Raw genomic sequence first — 22,090 nt, 5'->3', positions numbered from 1 at the left:
ATGCATATATATATTGCATATGCAATATATATGTTATACATATGTATGGCTATAACAAGGTCATAAAAACATTTACTAGAGGTAAATACGATATGAATGGACTAATGTGGACATTTAGGCTATCTTGGCTCTCGTTTAGACACATCAGTTAAAAGCCAGAAGAGAGAACTCCTGTAGGTAAAAACAGTACTTACTGGAATAGCAACTGAAAGATTCAACTCACAGTCTGACCCATTCATCATATTCAGGGGTCAGAAAACTATTTTCTGTAAAGGGGCAGATAGGAAATATTTTAGGCCTTGCAGGCCATGGAGCTCAGTCCTAACTACTCAGCTTTGACATTGCAGCCACAGACACTATGTAAATGAATGGCATGACTGTGTTCTAATAAAATTTTATTTACAAAAACGGGTGGCAGACCAGATGTGGTCTGTGGGTCACAGCTTGCTGCCCTGCTCTAAACCATATATCATACTCCGAGTAAGATGCCTTACTCACCTATTCAAAAACAAGCTTAAATTAATCTGATCTCTGTACTAGTTAACAATTTGTGAGCTGTTCACATATGAAGACATGCAATTATATATATTTGATATATTATATATAATATATATAATTGATATAAATATATAACAAAGCTCTAAATGTTTTCTATAATTGTAAGAAAGCTTAAAACTGTATTGTATTTGTTTTTATGCCCATATTTCAGTTGTTGACAGTTTTGTGTCACTTGACAATTAAAAAAAATACAGTTAATCTGGTCTTTGAATTGTGAGGTTCAAAGAAGCCACACTATTCGGAGTAAGACTTGATGGCTTTAAAACACTAGGAGTTCATCCTCTCCCAAAATTTCAGCTTTGTTGTACATGTAGTTTGATTTTTTAATCTGTAATCTAGTTCTGAACTTTTTCACCATTATATACAATATTTAAGTTGTGAGCACTAAATTTGATTGGAAATTTAAAATTTACATATGTCAAAGACTAAGTGCCAAAAGACAAACTATCAACATATTTTAAAGTCCAACTAATGAGATTTAACGAAACCACATGATTCAGAAACAGGCTTAGGTGTATCTTTATGCAATCCAGATGACTGACATTGGTAAATATTATAATTGGTAAATACTGGTAAATATTATAATTGGTAAATATTATAATTCTGGTATAAAGATACATAAATATAGTTGCTAGCTATTATAGAAAATATTTGAAAATGAAGCTGTCAATTGCCGTTTGGAGGATAGAAGCTTATGTTTAACAGGGGACAACTGTTAAAAAAAATCCTGTCATCTCTTTTTACAAGTACATAATTTATATTGGAGTTTTTTTCTTAACCACTGTAGTCAGAAATATTATTTCTATAAATATGCACTTAGTTCCACTCTAGAAGGTAAAACTGCTTCTTACTGATTATACTTATCAATTTGACATCTGTACCTTATTGAAAATAGATTAAAAGAGCATTTTATGGGAGCAAAATAATCAATGGAATTAAAAAAATTTTCAGTTGGCATGTTGTATTTATAAGTTTCAAAACATAAAATGTAATGATGTCACTCAAGAGGCATATAGAATGTCATTGCATGTTTTGAGGGCAATGTTCTCAGTGCTCTGAAAGCAATTCAAGAATTTGAAGTTGAGCAAGATCTGGATATTTACTGATTTTTTTTTGAAGAGCATCTTGGTCCAAGGCCAGAAACCTGTTGTTTTCTGAAAAAAGGAAAGAATGTCAATTAATTTTTTACAGACCCAACTTGAAGCGCATTTAATTAATAGCCACATTTGACTGAGTTCAGAGATGGATAACCTCATAAATCCATACAGAGCTCACTAAAGTTTGTTGAGAGGTAGAGGCAAAGTAAATGGAACAGTACGTGACCTAATAAATTCTCAATTTATCTTAGCTATGTATTCTGATCAACATTTCTTGTAGTGTACACTCTATTATGGGATAGCAGAACTACCACAGTCTTAGAAGTCAGACTGGCCTGGGTTCACATCATGATAAAACGAAATTACTTAACCTCTGTTGGATGGTTTCACCATTGGCAAATGGTGATATTCCAGATTCTATAGAAGAACACTTGCAAAACTGGTCTTAATTTATATTTCTGGTGTCTGCCATTTCTCTCATTAAAAGGCCTTGCAAGAAGTAGTCTATCTACAGGCAGAATTACAGGTCTAATTAGATTTTAGAAGAAGTCAATCAGGGGTTTTTCAGACATTTTTCATCTTGAGGGAGGAATGATGTTTTGAGTTCTTGGTCTGCAAGCAGGTATATAATGTCACAGAGAAGAGAAGAGAGGGGAGGGGAGGAGAGCGGAAGAGAAGGGAAGAGAAGAGAAGAGAAGGGAAGAGAAGAGAAGACAAGAGAAGAGAAGACAAGAGAAGAGAAGGGAAGAGAAGAGAAGAGAAGAGAAAAGAAAAGAAAAGGGTTGCACTTTAAATATCACAATCAAACTTGGGAGGTCCTTGACAAAAAGCCCGAGTTGACAGATGGACTCACTCTCAGAACAATGGCGAAATTATATAATTTTTTTAAACAAGTATTCTCAGTCTAAAAGATGCATAGGAATTAGTGAATACTCCTTTCTGCTTTAGATAAAAACTGTTACCTATTCAATAGAAATACCTATCCCTAAAATTATATTAAAAGATTAAAGGTACACTTTGAATGAAATGGTAAAGTTATAATATGAGTGTTTATTTAAATTAATGTAATAAACTGCAAAACACACTAGTTTTTGTTTTGGTTCTTTTTAAAAACACATTTAATTTAAAAAAAAAAACTTGTTTCTGTGAAATTACTTTTATGAAAATTTCAGCAAGTATTTCCAGAAGACAAATTCAGGGGAGTGAAATTGTTGGATCAAAGATGTCATGATTTCAAGAGGCAAATATTGATAAATCAACCTCAGAAAAGCTACACCAATTTAAACACCAACCAAATGCAGGCGTGTCCTGAATCCAAAGGCTTTTGCCAACCCAATCTATTTTCAGTTACATTCAACCCACAGTGAGAATATATCCCATTAAATGCCTCAGATGCCTTCTTATCTGATCAACTCATAAATGCGCTACAACATTCATCCTGTCCAATGCAGCTTGAAGAGTTCAGTTTCAAGTCAAAAACACCATTCTCCCCGTTGACTGTTTCTTCCCAGGCTTACTTTCTTCTCTTTCCTATCAAGTCTGGACCCACGGTCCATGCTTTCTCAAACTAGAAGCCTCAGCTCCTTCCAACCTGGTCCCTTTTTGTAGCGTCTCCACTAAAAAATTCCAACTCCTGGAGAACCCCAGCCCTCTGCTCACGCTGTCCTCTCCTGCTGGAAAATATCAGACAAATCTGTGCCTCGGCACCATTCTGGCTTTGAACTTCAGCTGCCCTGAGCACACTGCAATCCTTTTCCCTGCGGCCAGGTCCTTCTCCCACATCTCTGGGGCAGAGGTTTGCCGACGGGAGGCCATCAGAATCACCTGTCAGTCTTCATGTCATCTGACCTTCTTCCTTACCTGACACTGCTGACCTCTCTCCCCTGGGCTTCCAGGGCATTGCGCTCTTGGTCTGCCTTCCCAGGTCCTTCCCCGCATCTATGGACCACTCTAAAGGAACTGACTGCTGGTGGTCGGGCCACAGCCACCAACAAAAGTACATTTTTTTTTCTTTGACATTTTAAAAAAAGATTTTATTTATTTGAGAGAGAGAGAGAGAGAGATTGAGATTGAGAGAATGAGTGGGAGGAGGGGCAGAGGGGGAGGCAGACTCCCTGTGGAGCAGGGAGCCCCACGCAGGACTCGATCTCAGGACCCTGGGATCATGACCTGAGTCGAAGTACATTCTTAAAGTTCTGAGGGACAAACTTAGAGCGTAATGGGTAAGAGTGCAGACTCTGAAGCCCAGCTGCCGGGCTGAGCTCAGTTCTACCACTTTTGCACTGGGCAAGGCAATGTCACCGGCCCTAAGTATCTGCATCTGTCAGAAAAGATCATGACTGTGTATCTATGATGATGTGTGGCCTAAACGACCTAATCATGAAAAGTGCTCACGATGATCTGGTATATAATAAGCACTGAAAAATGACATTTCTCTTTCCACCATGTGAAAGTATGGCAAAAAAATGTCTGATTGAAAACCAGGAAGAGGGTTCTCGCCAGACATGGAATTTGCAGACACCTTGATCTTGGATTTCCTGGTGAAAATGTGAGATATAAATGTCTGTTTTCTAAGAAAAAAGAAAGTACTACTATAAATAATTGGGAGCCCTAAATAATAGGATAGTGAAATAAACACAGATACAGGAAGCAGCCTGGGTTCAAATCCTGACTGAACACTTTTCTAGGGGCATGCCATGGGGCAGAGTGTGACACGGATCTTGGCCTGCTGGACAGTGTGTTTAATGAAGCGAATTCCCTCTTTTTCATATCACAGAGTTGTTCAATGAACTAAAATAAATAGAATTAAATACCTAGCACAATGCCCAGAATAAAACAAGTAGAAATTTGAAATTTTTTCTTTTTTTATGTCCTCCTTTTTAGACCCTGTGATTATTGATACTATCAGTAGATAGTAGGCAGATCAAACTTAATAGGGTTCTACTTTAAATACATATTGGAATTTAACTCTACTAGTGTATAAAAATTCAGTTAACAATAGGGACCTTTCCATCGTATCTATGAACTCCAGTGAATGAAATGGTACATTTTAAAGAAATAAAAAATATACATATATATATATATATATGTGTGTGTGTGCATAATGAGCTAGACAGAGTATGGCCAAAAGCATGTAGGAAAAAAAAACCCTATAAATTTCAGAAGTCTAGTTTGACCCTTTTTGAGCAGTTAGAGCAATATACTTAACTGTGGAACCAGAAGTGCTAAAAAATTTTCACTTTATCCAGCACATACATTAATTGGCATTGATTCATGGCAGAATTTCCAGCCTGTTACTTTAGTGCCCTGCCAGTACATATTAGATAAATTAGTGTTACTGGCCATTCTGATCCTTGTAACATTTGATTAATACATTATCAACCGTATTTGTACAAACCATTGAGCAATAGTTAAGTATTTTTTTTTTAAAGATTTTATTTTATTTTATTCATGAGAGACAGAGAGAGAGAGAGAGAGAGGCAGAGGGAGAAGCAGGCTCCCAAGGAGCAGGAAGCCCGATGCGGGACTCGATCCCAGGACCCTGAGATCATGACCTGAGCCGAAGGCAGACGCTTAACCATCTGAGCCACCCAGGCACCCGAGCAATAATTAAGTATTATGATGCCTTTTGTATACATACAACAAACTGGCTATTTTTCAAATTATCTGCTTTTTGGAAAAATACAAGTCATACTATTTTAGTTTCAATAAGAACATTTGCTTCTATTCTCAGACTTCGTATACAGGAAAATTCCTCTATCATTCCTGGGAAAAAAATGGTATTTAATCAAATCTGACTTTTCCAAATGTAAAAATAGAACTCCCTGAGGGCCAGCCAGCTTCTGATAGCATTAGGTTGTAAGCTCCACACGGACAGGAAGTATTTCTTAACTTCTGTTTTGTCTGTATTATCTGGTAGAGTGGATGTCACAGGTATTGAACTGAGTTACAAAGAAATGCATACAATGAAACCCAAAGCTGTCTAAAATATACAAAAATCAAGCTCCCTCCAGAAGTGTGGACTTTACCACCTGCGCGTGGTTCAGGAACTCAAGCCTGGGAGAATGGTGTATATTTCTTGCATTGTCGTTCCAGTTCTGCTCTGGATCTATGAAATATTCCTGGAGCGATACTTATACCCTCTGATATCCCCCTTTGTTAGTCGTATGTGGCCAGAAAAGCTCTTCGAGAATCCCATGATGAAAACAAAGGCAAAGTAGACTACGCAGGTACAGACATAAGTGGATTACCAACAAAAGGACCAACGGAGATCTCCGGTAAAAAAGATGTGACTGGTCCAAAGGATCTCATTGTTTTAAAAATGGACCTGATAATATGAAGCACCTTGCTTGTAATTGTCTCTGACCTTTTTCTCTGAGACCAGAATTCGGGATAGATAGCTATATACCTGATACTAATCTGGGAATACATGACACTTATATTTAAGATGTATTTAGTTATATTTAATGATCTCATTCCTGAGTTCCTTTTTCATTAAAGTAGCTTTCATTTCTATTATTGCAGTTATGAATAAATAGAAGGTTTGTGCCAGTAGACGCTGCTACTAAATCAGTACCCAAAATCCTCTTTGAATTTGAGCAGAGCACAGTATTACTGTGGAACAAGTGCAGTGAGACTTCAGGGGAAGTAAAGGGGGTCTGGGGGAGATAATAAGCCTTGAAAAGATAAAGATAAAGATAAATTTACCGTCCAATACAATGGAGCAGCTTACTTATGAGAGTAGTAATTACTGCTTCTTGCTCTGAGGAAAATAGAAAAGACAGGGGGGTAGGCAGTAACCTTTTGGAAAAAGGGAATACCTTTTACAGAAATATCTAATGTATATTATAAAATTCTAAAAATAAATAGATTTTTGTATATCTATGAATACAGCACACAACAGTAACATCATATTCAGGAGGATGGGAGAGCAGGAAGCAGGAATAAAGACCCTGGGCAGGGAGCTGAGAGCACAGGACACAAGCTATGTCAGCAAAGGACTTGGCGTGGGTCTCAATTGCAGAGTGGCAGGACTAGGGCATGAGCTTTCTTTGCTCCCTGCAGATCATACAAACAGGGTTCTATCCAAGTGGAAGATCTCACTTACCTCAAGGCCTTCGGGAGCTTAAGGATGAGAGTTAGAAAAGGTTTTACAGATGATTTCAACCAATATCTTTCCCCAAAAAAGATACCTCTTCAAAATATGCTTAAGAGAATCTATAAAGAACTTCTCAAACTCAACACCAAAAAACCAAATAATCCAGTCAATAAATGGGCAGAAGACATGAACAGACACTTCTCCAAAGACATACAAATCGCTAATAGACACATAAAAAAGTGTTCAACATCACTGGCCATCAGGGAAATACAAATCAAAACCACAATGAGATACCACCTTACACCAGTTTCAATGGCAAAAATTAACAAGACAGGAAACAACAAGTGTTGGTGAGGATGCGGAGAAAGAGGAACCCTCCTACACTGTTGGTGGGAATGCAAGCTGGTACAGTCACTCTGGAAAACAGTATGGAGGTTCCTCAAGACATTAAAAATAGAGCTACCCTACGACCCAACAATTGCACTACTGGGTATTTACCCCAAAGATACAGATGTAGTGAAAAGAAGGGGCACATGCACCTCAATGTTCATAGCAACAACGTCCACAATAGGCAAACTGTGGAAGGAACCAAGATGTAATTCAATAGACGAATGGATAAAGAAGATGTGGTTCATATATACAATGGAATATTACTCAGCCATCAGAAAGGATGAATACCCACCATTTGCATCGACATGGATGGAACTGGAGGGGATTATGCTAAGTGAAATAAGTCAAGCAGAGAAAGACAATTATCATATGGTTTCACTCACATGTGGAACATAAGGAATAGCGCGGAGGACCACAAGGAAAGGGAGGGAAAACTGAATGGGAAGAAATCAGAGAGGGAGACAAACCATGAGAGTCTCTGGACTCCGGGAAACAAACTGAGGGTTACAGAAGAGAGGGGGTTGGGGGGATGGGATAGCTGGGTGATGGCTATTAAGGAGGGCATGTGTTGGGATGAGCACTGGGCATTATGCGCAACTAATGAATCATTGAACACTACAGCAAAAACTAATGTTGTACTATATGCTGGCTAATTGAACATAATAATAAAAAAATTAAAAACATATGCTTAAGAGGCAGGCAGTCATCTAGTTTTTGCTTTGAATGTGTTCTCAGTGAGAAATCCCACCTTCCATTTTGAACTATTCTAACTGTAAAATGACTTCCTTATATTTTTGAGCAGCAAGCTGCCTGCCTATGAATCTCAGCCTTTGGTCCCCATTCTCCCTAAAGGAGCAGATAAGCACTGTCACTTTAATCCCTTCCCACTCCAGGATGTGAGGACGGCTGTCAAGTCGCCCAGTTCCCTTGTTCCCAGGCCAGGCCTCCCCAGGCTTTTCAGTGCATCCCGAGTGCTCCATCCCCACCCCCAACAGGTATTATGTCTAAAATGTTTGAAAACCATACATTTATTACATATCATACTTCAAATATTATTTGGGCACTGACGACTTCCATGTGATTTCAACAGAGTTGTCAGCTCTGGGCACATTATTTTATGAGTAGCCTTTTCAGATAATAGCTTAGCCCAAATAAGATTATAGGCTTTAAAAAATTCCCTTTGAAATTAAATTTAGCTCAAACAAAGGGAAGTAGTGAGGAAAGAAAAGCCTTATTCAATGGGTAACCAAAAGAATTTGGAACTAACACAACCCACTCAACTCCCTCATGCTAGGAGATTTTTGTCTTTATCACATGAAGTCTTTACAGGATCCTAAATAATTTAGGGCTTGCTCTAGAATGGGCCCTAATTCCTGGTGATAGCTGGAAGTGCTTTGTTTTTTTACAAAGCTACTTACAAATATTCAGTTAAATGTTTAGGCTCACATTTCCAGAGGGTCCCTCGAACAGCCCTAGGTTTACAGTAGGACTCAAAGTAGTTGCTGACAATCAGCCTATAAGCCCAGTGCTGCATGTTAAGGTTGTTCCAAGTTTAAATTCAAGGGATTGATTGATTGATTGATGAGAGAGAGAGAGAGAGAGAGAGAGAGAGAGAGAGAGAGAGCAGGGAGTGGGGGAGGGGAAAAGGGAGAGGGAGAATCCCCAGCAGGCTGCACGCCCAGGGTGGAGCCCCACTCGGGCTCGATCTCACAACCCTGAGATCATGACCTGAGCTGAAATCAAGAGTCGGACACTCAACCGACTAAGTCACCCAGGTGCCCCAAGGGCTTTATTTAATGAATAAAACCTCTGTCATATATAGTGTGCACACATAGACACACACACAGCTATGGACTTTGAGGTAAGTTAAATCCTAGAATATACCTTCCACAGTGCTGGGGTCTTAAGAGGAAGAATACAGCCAGGAGAACAGGACTGGAGCAGTCTGGTGGAAGAGTGGAGGAGAAAGAAAAATGTCAAAAAAAGCATCTCATTGGTTCAAGTGCTACCTTTTTCTTTTGCTAGCTTGATTACCTATGGGCAGTTACCCTCTTTGAAGCCACTAAAGGAAAAGTTCAAAATGTCTACCCTGCCTCTCTGAGGATCATGAAACTACCTATATCAACGTACCTTAAAGCACATTTGTAAAAAATTAACAAGAATCAGTAAGACTGGGTTGAATGTCTCGATTAGTTTGGAGAGAACTACTATTTTCATATTTTTGAATCTTCCAATCTGCAAAAATGGAATATTCTTCTATTTGTTTAGTTCTTTAACTTATATAAAAAGATTTTGTGTATTTCAGTGTAGAAATAAACATCTCTATGCATCTCTCTTTAGATTTCCTAGCTCTTTGATGTTCTTAATGTTATTTTAAATATCGTTTCATAAATTCCCTTTTCTATTTGGTTTTGATATAAATTAGTGACTTTTGAGTGAAGTTGTAAGCAGTTTGTTAAATTTACCTACTAACTCTAAGTAGTTGGTAAATTCATTTAGATTTTCTATGTACATAATTATATCATCTGCAAACAAATGGCTATTTTCTTTCTTTTCAGTCTTTATGCCTTTCATTTCTTTTTTTGCATTATATATGGCAAGAATCTCTAGTATAATGTTGAATAGAAGTAGTGATTGTAGGGATCCCTGTGTCATTCCTCTTCTCAAGAGCAAAACTTTCAGTATTTTACCACTAGCTAAGTCTGCTGTAGACTATATATCAGTTTACAGAAGTTCTATTCACAGTTTACTAAGAGTTTTTATCATAAATGGCTGTTGAATTTCATCAAATCCTTTTTCCAATTTGCATCTGTTAACATTTTTATCCCTTTATAAAAATTAATGTGGCAAATTAAACTGATTGATTTCTCAAATGTTAAATCTCATTTGCATACATGGAGAATTAACCTCACTTGGTAGTATTATCTTTTGCATATATTGAAAGTCACCTTCCTATATATTGTGATGTCCTTGTCAGGTTTTTGGTATCATGGTTAGGTTGGACTTAGTTTGGAAGTATTCCTTTTTTTTATTTACTGGAAGCATTTGTATAAAATTGAGGTAATTTCTTCCTTAAATGTTTGAAAGAACTCACTGGTTCTATATTTTCTTTGTGTAAGGGCTTTTAATAATTGATTCAATTTCCACTAACAGAAGAAATTCTCTAGATTTTCCATTTGTCAGTTTAATTTTTTGAGGAATTTGTCCTTATTCAAATTTTCAAATTGATGTTGTGTTCATTATATCACTGCATCTTTTCACTGTAGAGTCTCCAATGATATTATACTTTTCATTCTTGATGTTACTTTTTTCTCTTATTGCTGCCTTACTGGGGGTATGTCAGTTTTCTTAAACTTTTCAGAGAACCAGCTTTTAGCTTTGTTTTTCTTTAGCTTCGTTTTCTATTTCACTGATTTCTAATCTTTGTTTCCTTCTCATTCTTTGTTTTACTCTTCTTGCTTCTAGAGATGAAGTGTAAATGATTTTAACTTTTCAACTTTTATAGTAAATGTAGGTAGGTGTAAAAATTTCTAAGCATTGCATTAGGAGCTGCAGTCTACAATTTTTGATATGGCACATCTTCATTATTATTCAGCTTAAAATATTTTCTAATGCCTGTTATTTCTTGTTTGATCCATGGATTATTTAGAAGTGTGTTCTGTTTAATTTGCAGGCATTTGAGGATTTTCTAGTGATCTTTTGTTACTGAATTTTAGCATAATTTCCCTGAAGTCAGAGCATATTTTGAATTGTTTCAATCCTCTGAAATGTTTTGGGGCTTTCTTTTTGGTCTGCTTACAAATTGTCAGTTTTAGTAAATTTTAAATACGGACTTAAGTGAAATATGAATTCTGTCATTGCTGACAGTATTCTCTACATATCAATTAGGTCAAGTTTGTTAACTGTCTTCTCCAGATCTATATTTTTGCTACTTTTTTGTCTGTTTGTTCAGAGTTATGTTAAAGAAGCCCTTACCATTGTGGATTGTCCGTTTCTCTTTTTAGTTGTCTATTTTTGCCTTATACATTTGAAACAATGTTATTATGATTGTGAAATCTTCCTTGTAAATTGACTTACCATTTCAGAATATCCCTCTTCATCTCCAGTAATGCTTCATCTGACATTAGTCTAGCTAGGCCAGTCTCTTCATTAGCGGTTGCATGTTTTAGCTTTTGCCATCCTTGTACTTCCGGTGCACTTGTACTTAAGATGTGCCTCTTGCAAATCAGACATACATGAGTTTTGTTTTCTTCCCCAGTCTGACATTAGCTTATTACTTCAAGTATTTGATCCTTTTTTCATTTAATGTAGTTACTGATTTAGGTGATTTGATATCTACCATCCTACTACTTGTTTTCTATTTGACCCACTCTTTCATTTACCTTTTTTTTTTATTGTCTTGTCTTCTTTTGGATTACTCAAATATTTCATTTTCTTCTTTTAATGTACTCTTTTTGATATTACAACACATATCTGGGTTAAATTTAATACGAATTATTGTATTTACCATCTTCCTTGATAATACTAGAACTTTATACTTGTTTTTAAGCTTTTCCAATATTATCGTGTATTCTAACTCTACATAAATTTTATTTTTTAAAAGATTTTATTTATTTGAGAGAGAGAGAGTGCACATGCGAGCAAAGGAATGGAGGGCGGGGCAAAGGGCAAGGGAAAAGCAGATTCCCCACTAAGCAAAGCAGGGACCCCTGGATCCTGACCTGAGCCAAAGGCAGCTGCTTAACCGACTGAGCCACCCAGGTGCCCCTCTACATACATTTTAAACTTCACATTGCTAGTATTGTTTTGTAACAGCCAATATTCATTTATATTCACTTTTTTGTAAAGGTCTTCATTCTTTGCTACATTTCTGTGTTTGTACTGAAACAAAATCTGCCTCTGTTTTACTCCCAGTCATGGGACCTCATTCTGCCTAAAGGAGCAAGTAAGATGTTTAACTTCAATCCTTTGTTTTCACTTATAATATCTGAAGAGAACTATTATGTGCCCGGCTTCCAAGTTAAGCATCACGTTCTCTACCCTGCCAACTCCACCCTCAACCTTCACGAACTCCACATTCACAATGGGTCACTAATCCCTGTCAATTATGTTCCTAAAAATAAATCGGAATTAGGTCAGTGGCTTAATTTAGGGCCCGTTTCTCACCTGGAATGCTGACTCTTTTCCTGATTACCAAGCTGGGAGATCTCATGAAAACCATATTCTCTGTATGTTTAAATTCCTCAATAGCTCTCCATTATAGCACTCTTTTCCAAACTGTTCTTTTGGAATTGAGTGTGGAAGGGTAGAACTGCTTGTGTATTCTACCATCTGCTCTGTTATTCTCTCATTATTAGCAAAGTTTAAACTACAAAACTCACTGCAACCCAGAAGAACTTCAGCAATTTTAGATGCAATGGTTTAAATGAAATGAATAAATTTTAATGCACCCATACACTAAAAATGACCTTGGAGTTGGGATATAACCCAAAACTTCAGTCTCCTAGCAACCAGGAAGAAAAACTATAGCCTGAAAATATATTACTTATGACAGCATCTGGCTTAAAAAATGAAGATAAAATAATTTATCAATGACAGAATTTATGTTAATTAAGGTTCAAGTCTTAGCTCCCTCTCTTATTAGCTCTATAACGTATAGTAAGTTATTTAATCTCTTTAAAGTCTATTTGCTCATCTGAAAAAGGCAGTTAAGAATATTTGCCTTAGTAAATTTATCACAGGAATCCTTTATAGTTAAAAAAAGGAAAAATATGTTTGCACCTACAAACATTTACATGGATTAATCTTAAAAAGATGATGAATGTAAGAAGCAAGCCACAAAGGAATTAAGGATGCCACTGTAAAAGGTTAGAGACAGTCGAAATTAAATAATACATACATAGCAAATTTTTTTAAGAGCCAGGAAATGATGAATATAGAATTCAAGACAGAAGGGCGCCTGGGTGGCTCAGTCAGGTAAGCAACTGCCTTTGGCTTGGGTTATGATCCCAGGGTCCTGGGATCCAGCCCCACATTGGGCTCCCTGCTCAGCGGGTAGTCGGCTTCTCCCTCTCCCTCTGCTCCTCCCCCTGCTTGTGCTCTAATTAATAAAATCTTAAAAAAAAAAAAATCTTAAAAAAAAATTCAAGACAGAGATTACACCAGGGTGGGTATGTGTGTGGAGAAAGGGGGAGAGGTTTGACTAGAGAGGCATGCTCTGGTGGTTCCCTAACATTCTGTGAAGGGGCTTGGGTGTTAATGGGAGTTCATTTTATAGTTATTCTTTAAGCAATACACATATATTTGCACATTTATGCATTTATGATCCAATTTAAAACAAAAATCACTTAAAACTCCCAGTGAATCTGAGTTAGATATGTATCTGCAGTTGTAGATGGAGAATTCATAGGTTCACTGCTCCTGTGCTTATCACAGCACGGTCTGATTTCACTGGCGACTGACTAGATGAACTGTCACAACTTTGAAGAAGATAGCTGGATGCAGAAAAGTTTTTAATTCATTGGAAATGGACCTCAAAAAGGAAATTTCTGGTGTAAAATGAAATGAGATACAGATAGTTAATTTAGCAGAGAGCAACTATAAATATGCCAGGCTCTGTGCCTACCATCGTAAATAAGATCTTCCCATACTTGATCTATGTCCTGAGCTTTATTCCAGGGCCACATTCACTTACCAATCAGCACTCCTTAGACAATTAAAAAGCTCACTGGTCTATTCACATTCATAACTCAGAACCACGGACAAATAGTCTCTTTCACTCTGCTTTCTGAAACGTATGTTAATTTTGTTTATAGGGTAATTAAACTTGTAAAGACATTAAAAAACAACATAAGTTATATGGCTTAGGTATTACAGGACATATTAATATTTAAAAATTACTTTCAAGTATTAGAGTGGAGATAAGGGATATTAAAATAATTTAAACTTCCTATAAATTTCATAAATACATCCATGTTTAAACATTTCTGATATGTTTATTCATTTGCAAACTTTTCCTAGTGAATTTAATGAGCAAATATTTAATAGTTGCTCATTATCAAAAGATGATGAGTTTGTCCCTTCCCTCCTCTCTGGGTGGGGTGGGGGATTCAGTCAGATGACCAGGGCCTAGGATGGATCGGTGGGGTCAGGAGTGACATCACTAGGGTCAAGATTCAGCTGGCCTGGTCCTTGTGGTTGGGGCTAGGGTTTCAACTGGCATATGAGGGAGGAGTGTGGTCAGGACAGTGCAGTGGTGGCTGACTTACGTGACAGATTTGGAGCCAGGTGGGCCAATGCAGCTGCGGGCATGGTCAGGCGGTTGGAACGTAAAGAAAGAGTAAGCAAATAATATACTTAGGATTATGGGAGCTAGATTTCTCACTATGAGAGAAAGGACTTACAAATATGGAAAGGGAAATACTGGATTAAACCCTGAAGTACTGAATTAGAATTGAAGGTACCAATGTGAACTCAAGGTTTCCATTATATATGTATATATAGAAATATATATAGCTGTATGTCTGTGTGTACACACATGTATTTCTTTTTTTTTCTAAAAAATTTGAGAGAGAGAGAGAGAGAGAGCACAAGCAAGGGCAAGGGGCAGAGGGAGAAGCAGACTCCCCACCGAGCAGGGAGCCTGACGTGGAGCTCGATCCCAGGACCCTGGGATCATGACCTGAGCCAAATGCAGACACTTAGCCGTCTGAGCCACCCAGGTGCCCCCAGACATGTATTTCTTTGATCTGTCCACCAATAAGGCTTTATCCAATGACCTGTTCAAGTCAATCAGTGACCTTCCAGTAGCAATGAGCACTTCTCAGGTGTTGGTTTCCACATACTATTTTCCATTTAAAGGAACCAAGGTTTCTTGGCAAAAGTACAAGATAAGCCTGGGATACCCTGATGTGCCAAAAAAATAAGCAAGAGCTCAAAAAATCAAAAGGACATAGAAACAAGCTGGAATAGACTCCCATAGACCATATGTGGGAAAAGTTCAGTATCAAAATACATGGCAGTCATAAATTGGAACTTACTGAATAAAGTGGGAATCCCCGAGTCCACACTGATATAAATGAATAGACACTGAATGGAGAAGGGACTGCTCTTCCTCACAGAATATCAAAGCATTAGCAATGATGAACTCACCATTCGGCAACCAGAACAGTGATAACTGATTCAGGTAACAAGTGTTAATAGACTCAAACTAACTGGTGACAATTTGATAAGGAACAGGACATTTACATAGTCTCAAAGACTGTCCTCACCAAATTCTCTTTACAAATTTTAAAATAGACAAAACTGATAGATACTATCCTAACCAAGTGATCAAAGCTAACATCACCAAGAATGGGACAATTTGACATTGTGTACCTCTGGGTATGATATAGTGAGAAGAATACATCATTTCTGACAAAAATGTATATCCTGAATCTAATCATGAGGAACCCTAATTGTTTTATCTAATCATTAGATGAACCCTGAGGGACATGCTACAAAGTACCTGGCCTATACTCTTCAAAAAATCAAGGTCATGAAAGAAAAGACTGAAAAACTGTTCCAGATCAAAGGAGACAAGAGACAGGACAACTAAATGCACCATCTGATCTTGCATAGGGAGGGATGCTGGAGCAGAGAACAGTATTGCGGCAATCAGCAAATCTGAATGCTGTCTGCAGATTAGATGTTCTGTATCAGTGTTAATCTCCTGATTTTGATTGTCCTACTGTGGCTATGTAGGAGTGGTTGTTTTAAGGAAACATCATTAAAGTATTTAGGGGTAATGGGGAATCATGTCCGCAACTTACTTTCAAATGGTTCAAAATTGGTTCAATATTGGATGAGACTACACTGAGTCGATAAATAAATGGAAGGTAAATGAACATCTTTACAATATTGAGGCTTCCCATCCATGCACATCATAGAGCACTCCATTTTTTCCAAGATCTCCTTAAATGCTTAATATAGTCTAAAATGTCTCCGTGAAGATCTTGTATATATTTTGTTAGATTTATTCTCAGGTATTTCAAATTTATATTGAGATCTTTCTAAAAACTTTTATTTCTTATTAATTTATGATATATAGGAAGACAACTGACTTTTGCATATTGTGAATGTAGCAACTTTGCTAGACTCCAGATATTACTGAATTGTCTGTGGATATAATCATATCAGCACATCAAAACAATTTCCTGCCCCTAGGAAAGAAAACCCCAGAGAATTACACTGACGATAACCTGCCATGAAAATATACATGGTTGCCATTTAAAGAGATGTTTATAGTTGTACAAATACTGTAAGTAATACAAGGTTAGCTGGGAATGGTGTAGCTATAGTACCATTTTTAAATTAAATCACCCAAGGAAGGGAGGTATGACTTCACTGGCTTCTGAAATCTGGACAAGTCCTTCACAGGGATCATCTCTTCTTCATCTCTGTATCAAAAGAAATACATTGCCTGAAGTGCACTAAAAGTAATTTTAAGTATTCATAGATGCTAATTAAGTTCTCAGCATGTAAAACAAGCCTATCAAAGAAAGTCATGATCAACCCTTCACAGATGACTTCTTGCAAACTTGAACAAGATGCTTTCCACAAATCTTTCTGGTGGTCTGGCAGCTCTAAAAGGGCTCCCACTATTGCTCTTTCCCTTGACTCTCATTCTTTCTGTGTGTCATAAAACAACCTCCTGTGAAGAACTGCTACCACGTTCCTAAGTGGAACAGGGAGCAGTGTACACCCTGGGTACTCTAGAAATAGCAGCATCTGCTCAGGAGACACTTGCTCAATGTCCCAGGAAACGAGAAAGCACCTAGAGACCGATGGATTAAGCTGGATGAGATGCCAGAGAGCCCTAAAGACAGAAAGGACCAAGTGGAATTCTCACTTGTGAGGTTTAGCAGCGAGGCCAGCTGATTATAGGATGGATTCTTCGACTCGGTTGTCTCAATACATTAAAAGAAATCTGAAGGAGTTTAAAAGTACATTTTCAAAGTCTCGGTATGGGATGATGAGAAAGTTCTAGAGATGGGATAGTGGTCATGGCTGCAGAACAATGTGAATGTCCTTAATGCTACTGTACACCTAAAGATGGCTAAAATGGTAAATTTTATGTTATACATATTTTGCCACAATACAAAAATTTTAAAGGTGGATTTTCTATTGTTAAATATTACCTGATATTACTTAGTAATAACACAGTCATCAAGAGCACTAACCATCAAGAATCTGACGGCCCTGTGTTTGAGACTTGACTCCAACTGTTACACCTGTGGAACCAAAGCACAACATAACTAAGCCTTGGTTTCCTTATCTGCAACACAGGAATAGTAAAATACTTACCTACGTACTGTAGGCTGCTGTGAACTTGAAATCATTTCTGTAGGAATTTAGCAGAGTTCATGGCACAAAGAGAGGACTTAATAAATGTTGGCTCTTATTTTCTTTTTAGGTTTTCGTAGCAATACAATTCTTTTATATTTTGTACAGTAAGGACTAAAAACAAGACTCTAGCACAAAGGAGTTACTCATTTCTCCCTAGTCCATAATGTCATACAGAGCTAAAGAGCAACTTCCCACAACATGCATTCCATGTTATAGTCAAGGGGTGTATGAGCCCAAGTGTTGACCACTAAGCCAATGGTTACTAAATCTCAAAGTCTCACACCCTAAGAGGCAACAACTTCAGAGAAGCCATGAGAACTTGAAATAATTTAACAGGTTAATATATATATATATATATATTAACCTGTTAAATTAATATATATATATTAATATATATATGTATATATATATATACACACACACTTAATCTATATATATTTAATATATATAAAATATGTATTTTTTATCAAGGATAACATGTTCCTATAAAAGCATATGCTACAAATAGAATTCACACATAGAAAAAGAGGCTATTTTAATTTTTTGTCCCTTTTATATCCTATTTTAGGCAAAAATGATGAAACCCAGAAAATCACAGAACTGCAATAGTTCTAAAAACTGGGAATTTTATAAATGAAATATATCCATCCAGTCATCTATACCTTTTCTCAAATTCCAAACAATGAGGCTTATCAAACTATACTCTTAGAATCAACTTAAATAAATCTCTGCATGATTTGGATGAAACATACATTGTCAATGGTTAAAAATTCAGGTAGAAAAAGTACATAAAATTGCTTAAAAGTGAAAACATTTCATACCAAAGGAGTGGTTAAAAAAAACAAAACAAAACAACCCAGACAACATGAAGAAAAATGCACTGAATTTTAAAACATTATTGGACCATTATATAAAATACCGAAACATTCAGAACTGTTGAACAACAAAAGTTTATGTAGAATAAAGCCAAGAGGTGAAAAAATATTAAATGTGTTAAAACCATCTAAAGCCAAATAAGACATAACTGAACTATGTAATTTAGAAACAAGTTTAAGTGCACTTTCTTTGTATAATTCAACTGACTACCACATGGAAAATCTGGCCATTAATCAAAATGAAATTAAATAGAGATTTGCAAGCCTTTTGGCCATTGTGTAAATATTAAAAGGTGAATTGCCAATTGAAAAATAAAAGGTTACATACATACCATATAAGTGGTCAAAGACGCACTATAAAATCATGTGAACAAAACAATCATACCAGACAAAGATCTTTCAGGCACTTGCATTCGGAAATAGTCCTTTTATAAATAAGCACTGTAGTTTCGCTTCAAAAAATAAAGCGGATTTTCCCCAATTGCACCTATTAGCTGAGAACTATATCATATATTAGGGATGCATTTAAATGGACCATTTTATGGGAAAAATCAACTAAACTTTAAAAAAAACATGAGTCCACCTATTTATTCACAACTTTAAAAATACAGAGAATTCCAGTGAGGCACAGATGGGCCCTATCAAAACAGGCTACCATTCAGTATGACCAACACAGTATAACATGACATAGGGACAAAAAGCAAAACCCATGATGTGGCAATACTACACAGAAGGGGCCCTGTCGGAAGTTTCTTTCACGAAACAAACACAATACCACAAAACGAAACAACAACAAAGAAAAGCTGAATTCTGACAACCCTACACAAACTGCGGGATTTCATCTTCAAGGTCTTCGAACTGTTGCATTCGTTTTAGCCTTGGTCTCTGACATGCAGGAGGCACTTCGGGCAAGTCCCGCTCCTCAGAGTTCGCTCTGGGCTTGCTGGCGGGCTGCGTGGAGGCAGCGGGCGCCTGGTCCGAGGCGGGAGCTGTTTTTAGCATGGGGCCCTGGGGGGCGGGGGCTGTGCCGGGAGGCAGTGCTGGGGAGGGTGCGGTGGGCTTCTCCTCATCCCCTCGAACGCCGCCGGCGGGAGCACGGGGTTTGTAAAACGTCGTCCAGTGCTGGGGCTGCAGCGTTCTGGGTGCTCTGACTGCAGCGGGAGGGCAGGAGTCGGAGGGCCGTCTCTCCGACACCTGTCTCGCTGACCTGCCTGGTTCTGTGTACGGCTTACTGGGCTGGGGGGCACTGCCTGGCTGGTCCCCGCCCATCCTGACGCTCGCGGTTCCCCCTCTTTCCTGGAGTGCGTTGGGCACAGTCATGACAGTCTTTGTACTGAGGCCATTTTGTTCATACTGTTTCTCCCGAGTTTTTTGTAGAGTTTGCTGGTTAAAGCCATCCAATTTGGAACAGACAATAGTAGGAGTATCTTTCCTATTACCTCCTTCAAAGGTAGGATTCTTGCAGAACTTGTCTGAATTTACATTCCCCGTATTTCTGACATTTCTCTCATTAGGAGGGCTTGCAAGAAGAAGCAGTCTATCTACAGGCAGACTTGCAGGTCTAACCTTGGTCCTTGGAGCATGCCTTTCAACACTGTTTGTTTCCCTATCTGATTGCAGAGTAAGGAGCCTGGAAGTTTTAAACACGTCTTCCATCTTTTGTGATGCTGATTCAAGTTCTTGGTCTACAAGCAAACCCACTTTGTTGTCTAAAAAAGGAAAAGATTTATTTAAAAATCAAACCTCATGACATATGGTTAACAAGAGTCTTAACATTTTTCCAAGTTATTCTCAGTTGTCTATGCAGAGAAGTTAAATACTCATAAAGTATTAAAGGTGCACTTGAAATAAAAATGTTAGAATTTTATATTTATTTAAATCAATATAATAAACAGCTACAAAATCCACTGCAGGTTAGTAAAAAAAAAAAATCTGCTGAAGTAACTTTTTTTTTTAATGTGCTCCATGTAAACAAGTATTTGTGAGGTGAAAGGAGTATCACAATTTCAGTAGGTATTGGTAAATTAACCCAGAAAAGCTACACCAATTTACACACCAACCAAATGCAGGTGTGTCCTGAATCCAAAGGCTTTTGCCAACCCAATCTATTTTCAGTTACATTCAACCCACAGTGAGAATATATCCCATTAAATGCCTCAGATGCCTTCTTATCTGAGCAACTCATAAATGCGCTACAACATTCATCCTGTCCAATGCAGCTTGAAGAGTTCAGTTTCAAGTCAAAAACACCATTCTCCCCGTTGACTGTTTCTTCCCAGGCTTACTTTCTTCTCTTTCCTATCAAGTCTGGACCCATGGTCCATGCTTTCTCAAACTAGAAGCCTCAGCTCCTTCCAACCTGGTCCCTTTTTACAGCGTCTCCACTAAAAAATTCCAACTCCTGGAGAACTCCAGCCCTCTGCTCACGCTGTCCTCTCCTGCTGGAAAATATCAGACAAATCTGTGCCTCGGCACCATTCTGGCTTTGAACTTCAGCTGCCCTGAGCACACTGCAATCCTTTTCCCTGCGGCCAGGTCCTTCTCCCACATCTCTGGGGCAGAGGTTTGCCGACGGGAGGCCATCAGAATCACCTGTCAGTCTTCATGTCATCTGACCTTCTTCCTTACCTGACACTGCTGACCTCTCTCCCCTGGGCTTCCAGGGCATTGCGCTCTTGGTCTGCCTTCCCAGGTCCTTCCCCGCATCTATGGACCACTCTAAAGGAACTGACTGCTGGTGGTTGGGCCACAGCCACCAACAAAAGTACATTTTTTTTTCTTTGACATTTTAAAAAAAGATTTTATTTATTTGAGAGAGAGAGAGAGAGAGATTGAGATTGAGAGAATGAGTGGGAGGGGGGGCAGAGGGGGAGGCAGACTCCCTGTGGAGCAGGGAGCCCCACGCAGGACTCGATCTCAGGACCCTGGGATCATGACCTGAGTCGAAGTACATTCTTAAAGTTCTGAGGGACAAACTTAGAGCGTAATGGGTAAGAGTGCAGACTCTGAAGCCCAGCTGCCGGGTTGAGCTCAGTTCTACCACTTTTGCACTGGGCAAGGCAATGTCACCAGTGCAAAGTGTCTGCATCTGTCAGAAAAGATCATGACTGTGTATCTATGATGATGTGTGGCCTAAATGACCTAATCATGAAAAGTGCTCACAATGATCTGGTCTATAATGGGCTCTCAAAAAATGACTTTTATTGTAATTACTCTTCCTAATTGGGAGCCCTCGATCATGAGATAGTAAAATAAGCACAAATATCAGTTCAAATACTGACTGAACAATTTACCGGCGGCATGACTTCTGGCATTATTTAACTTCTCTCAGAGTATTCAGCTATGAGTCGAATGGGGTTGACACTACAGACTTTACAGCACAGAACTGTTATGAAGATCAAATCGGATAAATGGAATCAAACAATAAGCACAGTGCTTAGCCCAGAGCAGGCAGATGCTTCAATGACTGTTAGCTCCCTTACTTTTTAGACCCTGTCAGGCTATGATCATTGACATAGGATTACACATCAAATTTAACATATATCTCTACAGTTTTAAAAACTGGAATTTAGTTCTAACGACATATAGCATTATGGTAACAAATGGAAGCCTTTTCACCAGCATGACAGCTACTAATCACTGCAACTAAAATTATCATACAGTGAATAAAATATACATATTTGTGC

At 38.0% G+C, this 22,090-nt stretch overlaps 1 protein-coding gene across 3 annotated transcripts in view; it reads right to left on the bottom strand.

The window, feature by feature from the left end:
- Positions 1-18,977: 18,977 nt before the first annotated feature.
- ARHGAP29 (Rho GTPase activating protein 29) overlaps positions 18,978-22,090 on the bottom strand; it is a 64,210-nt gene continuing 61,097 nt past the window's right edge. For all 3 annotated transcript variants that reach the window (XM_036122701.2, XM_036122702.2, XM_078072734.1), the window contains one exon: positions 18,978-20,113. In XM_036122701.2, the coding sequence (XP_035978594.2) occupies positions 19,224-20,113 (890 nt within the window). In that variant the 3' untranslated portion in view covers positions 18,978-19,223. The remainder of the gene's footprint in view (positions 20,114-22,090) is intronic.

This window comes from Halichoerus grypus, chromosome 5 (assembly GCF_964656455.1).
Source record: "Halichoerus grypus chromosome 5, mHalGry1.hap1.1, whole genome shotgun sequence".
Taxonomy (NCBI): Eukaryota; Metazoa; Chordata; class Mammalia; order Carnivora; family Phocidae; genus Halichoerus; species Halichoerus grypus.
Note: the sequence above shows the minus strand (reverse complement) of the source record. Positions and strands in the feature narration are given on the sequence as shown.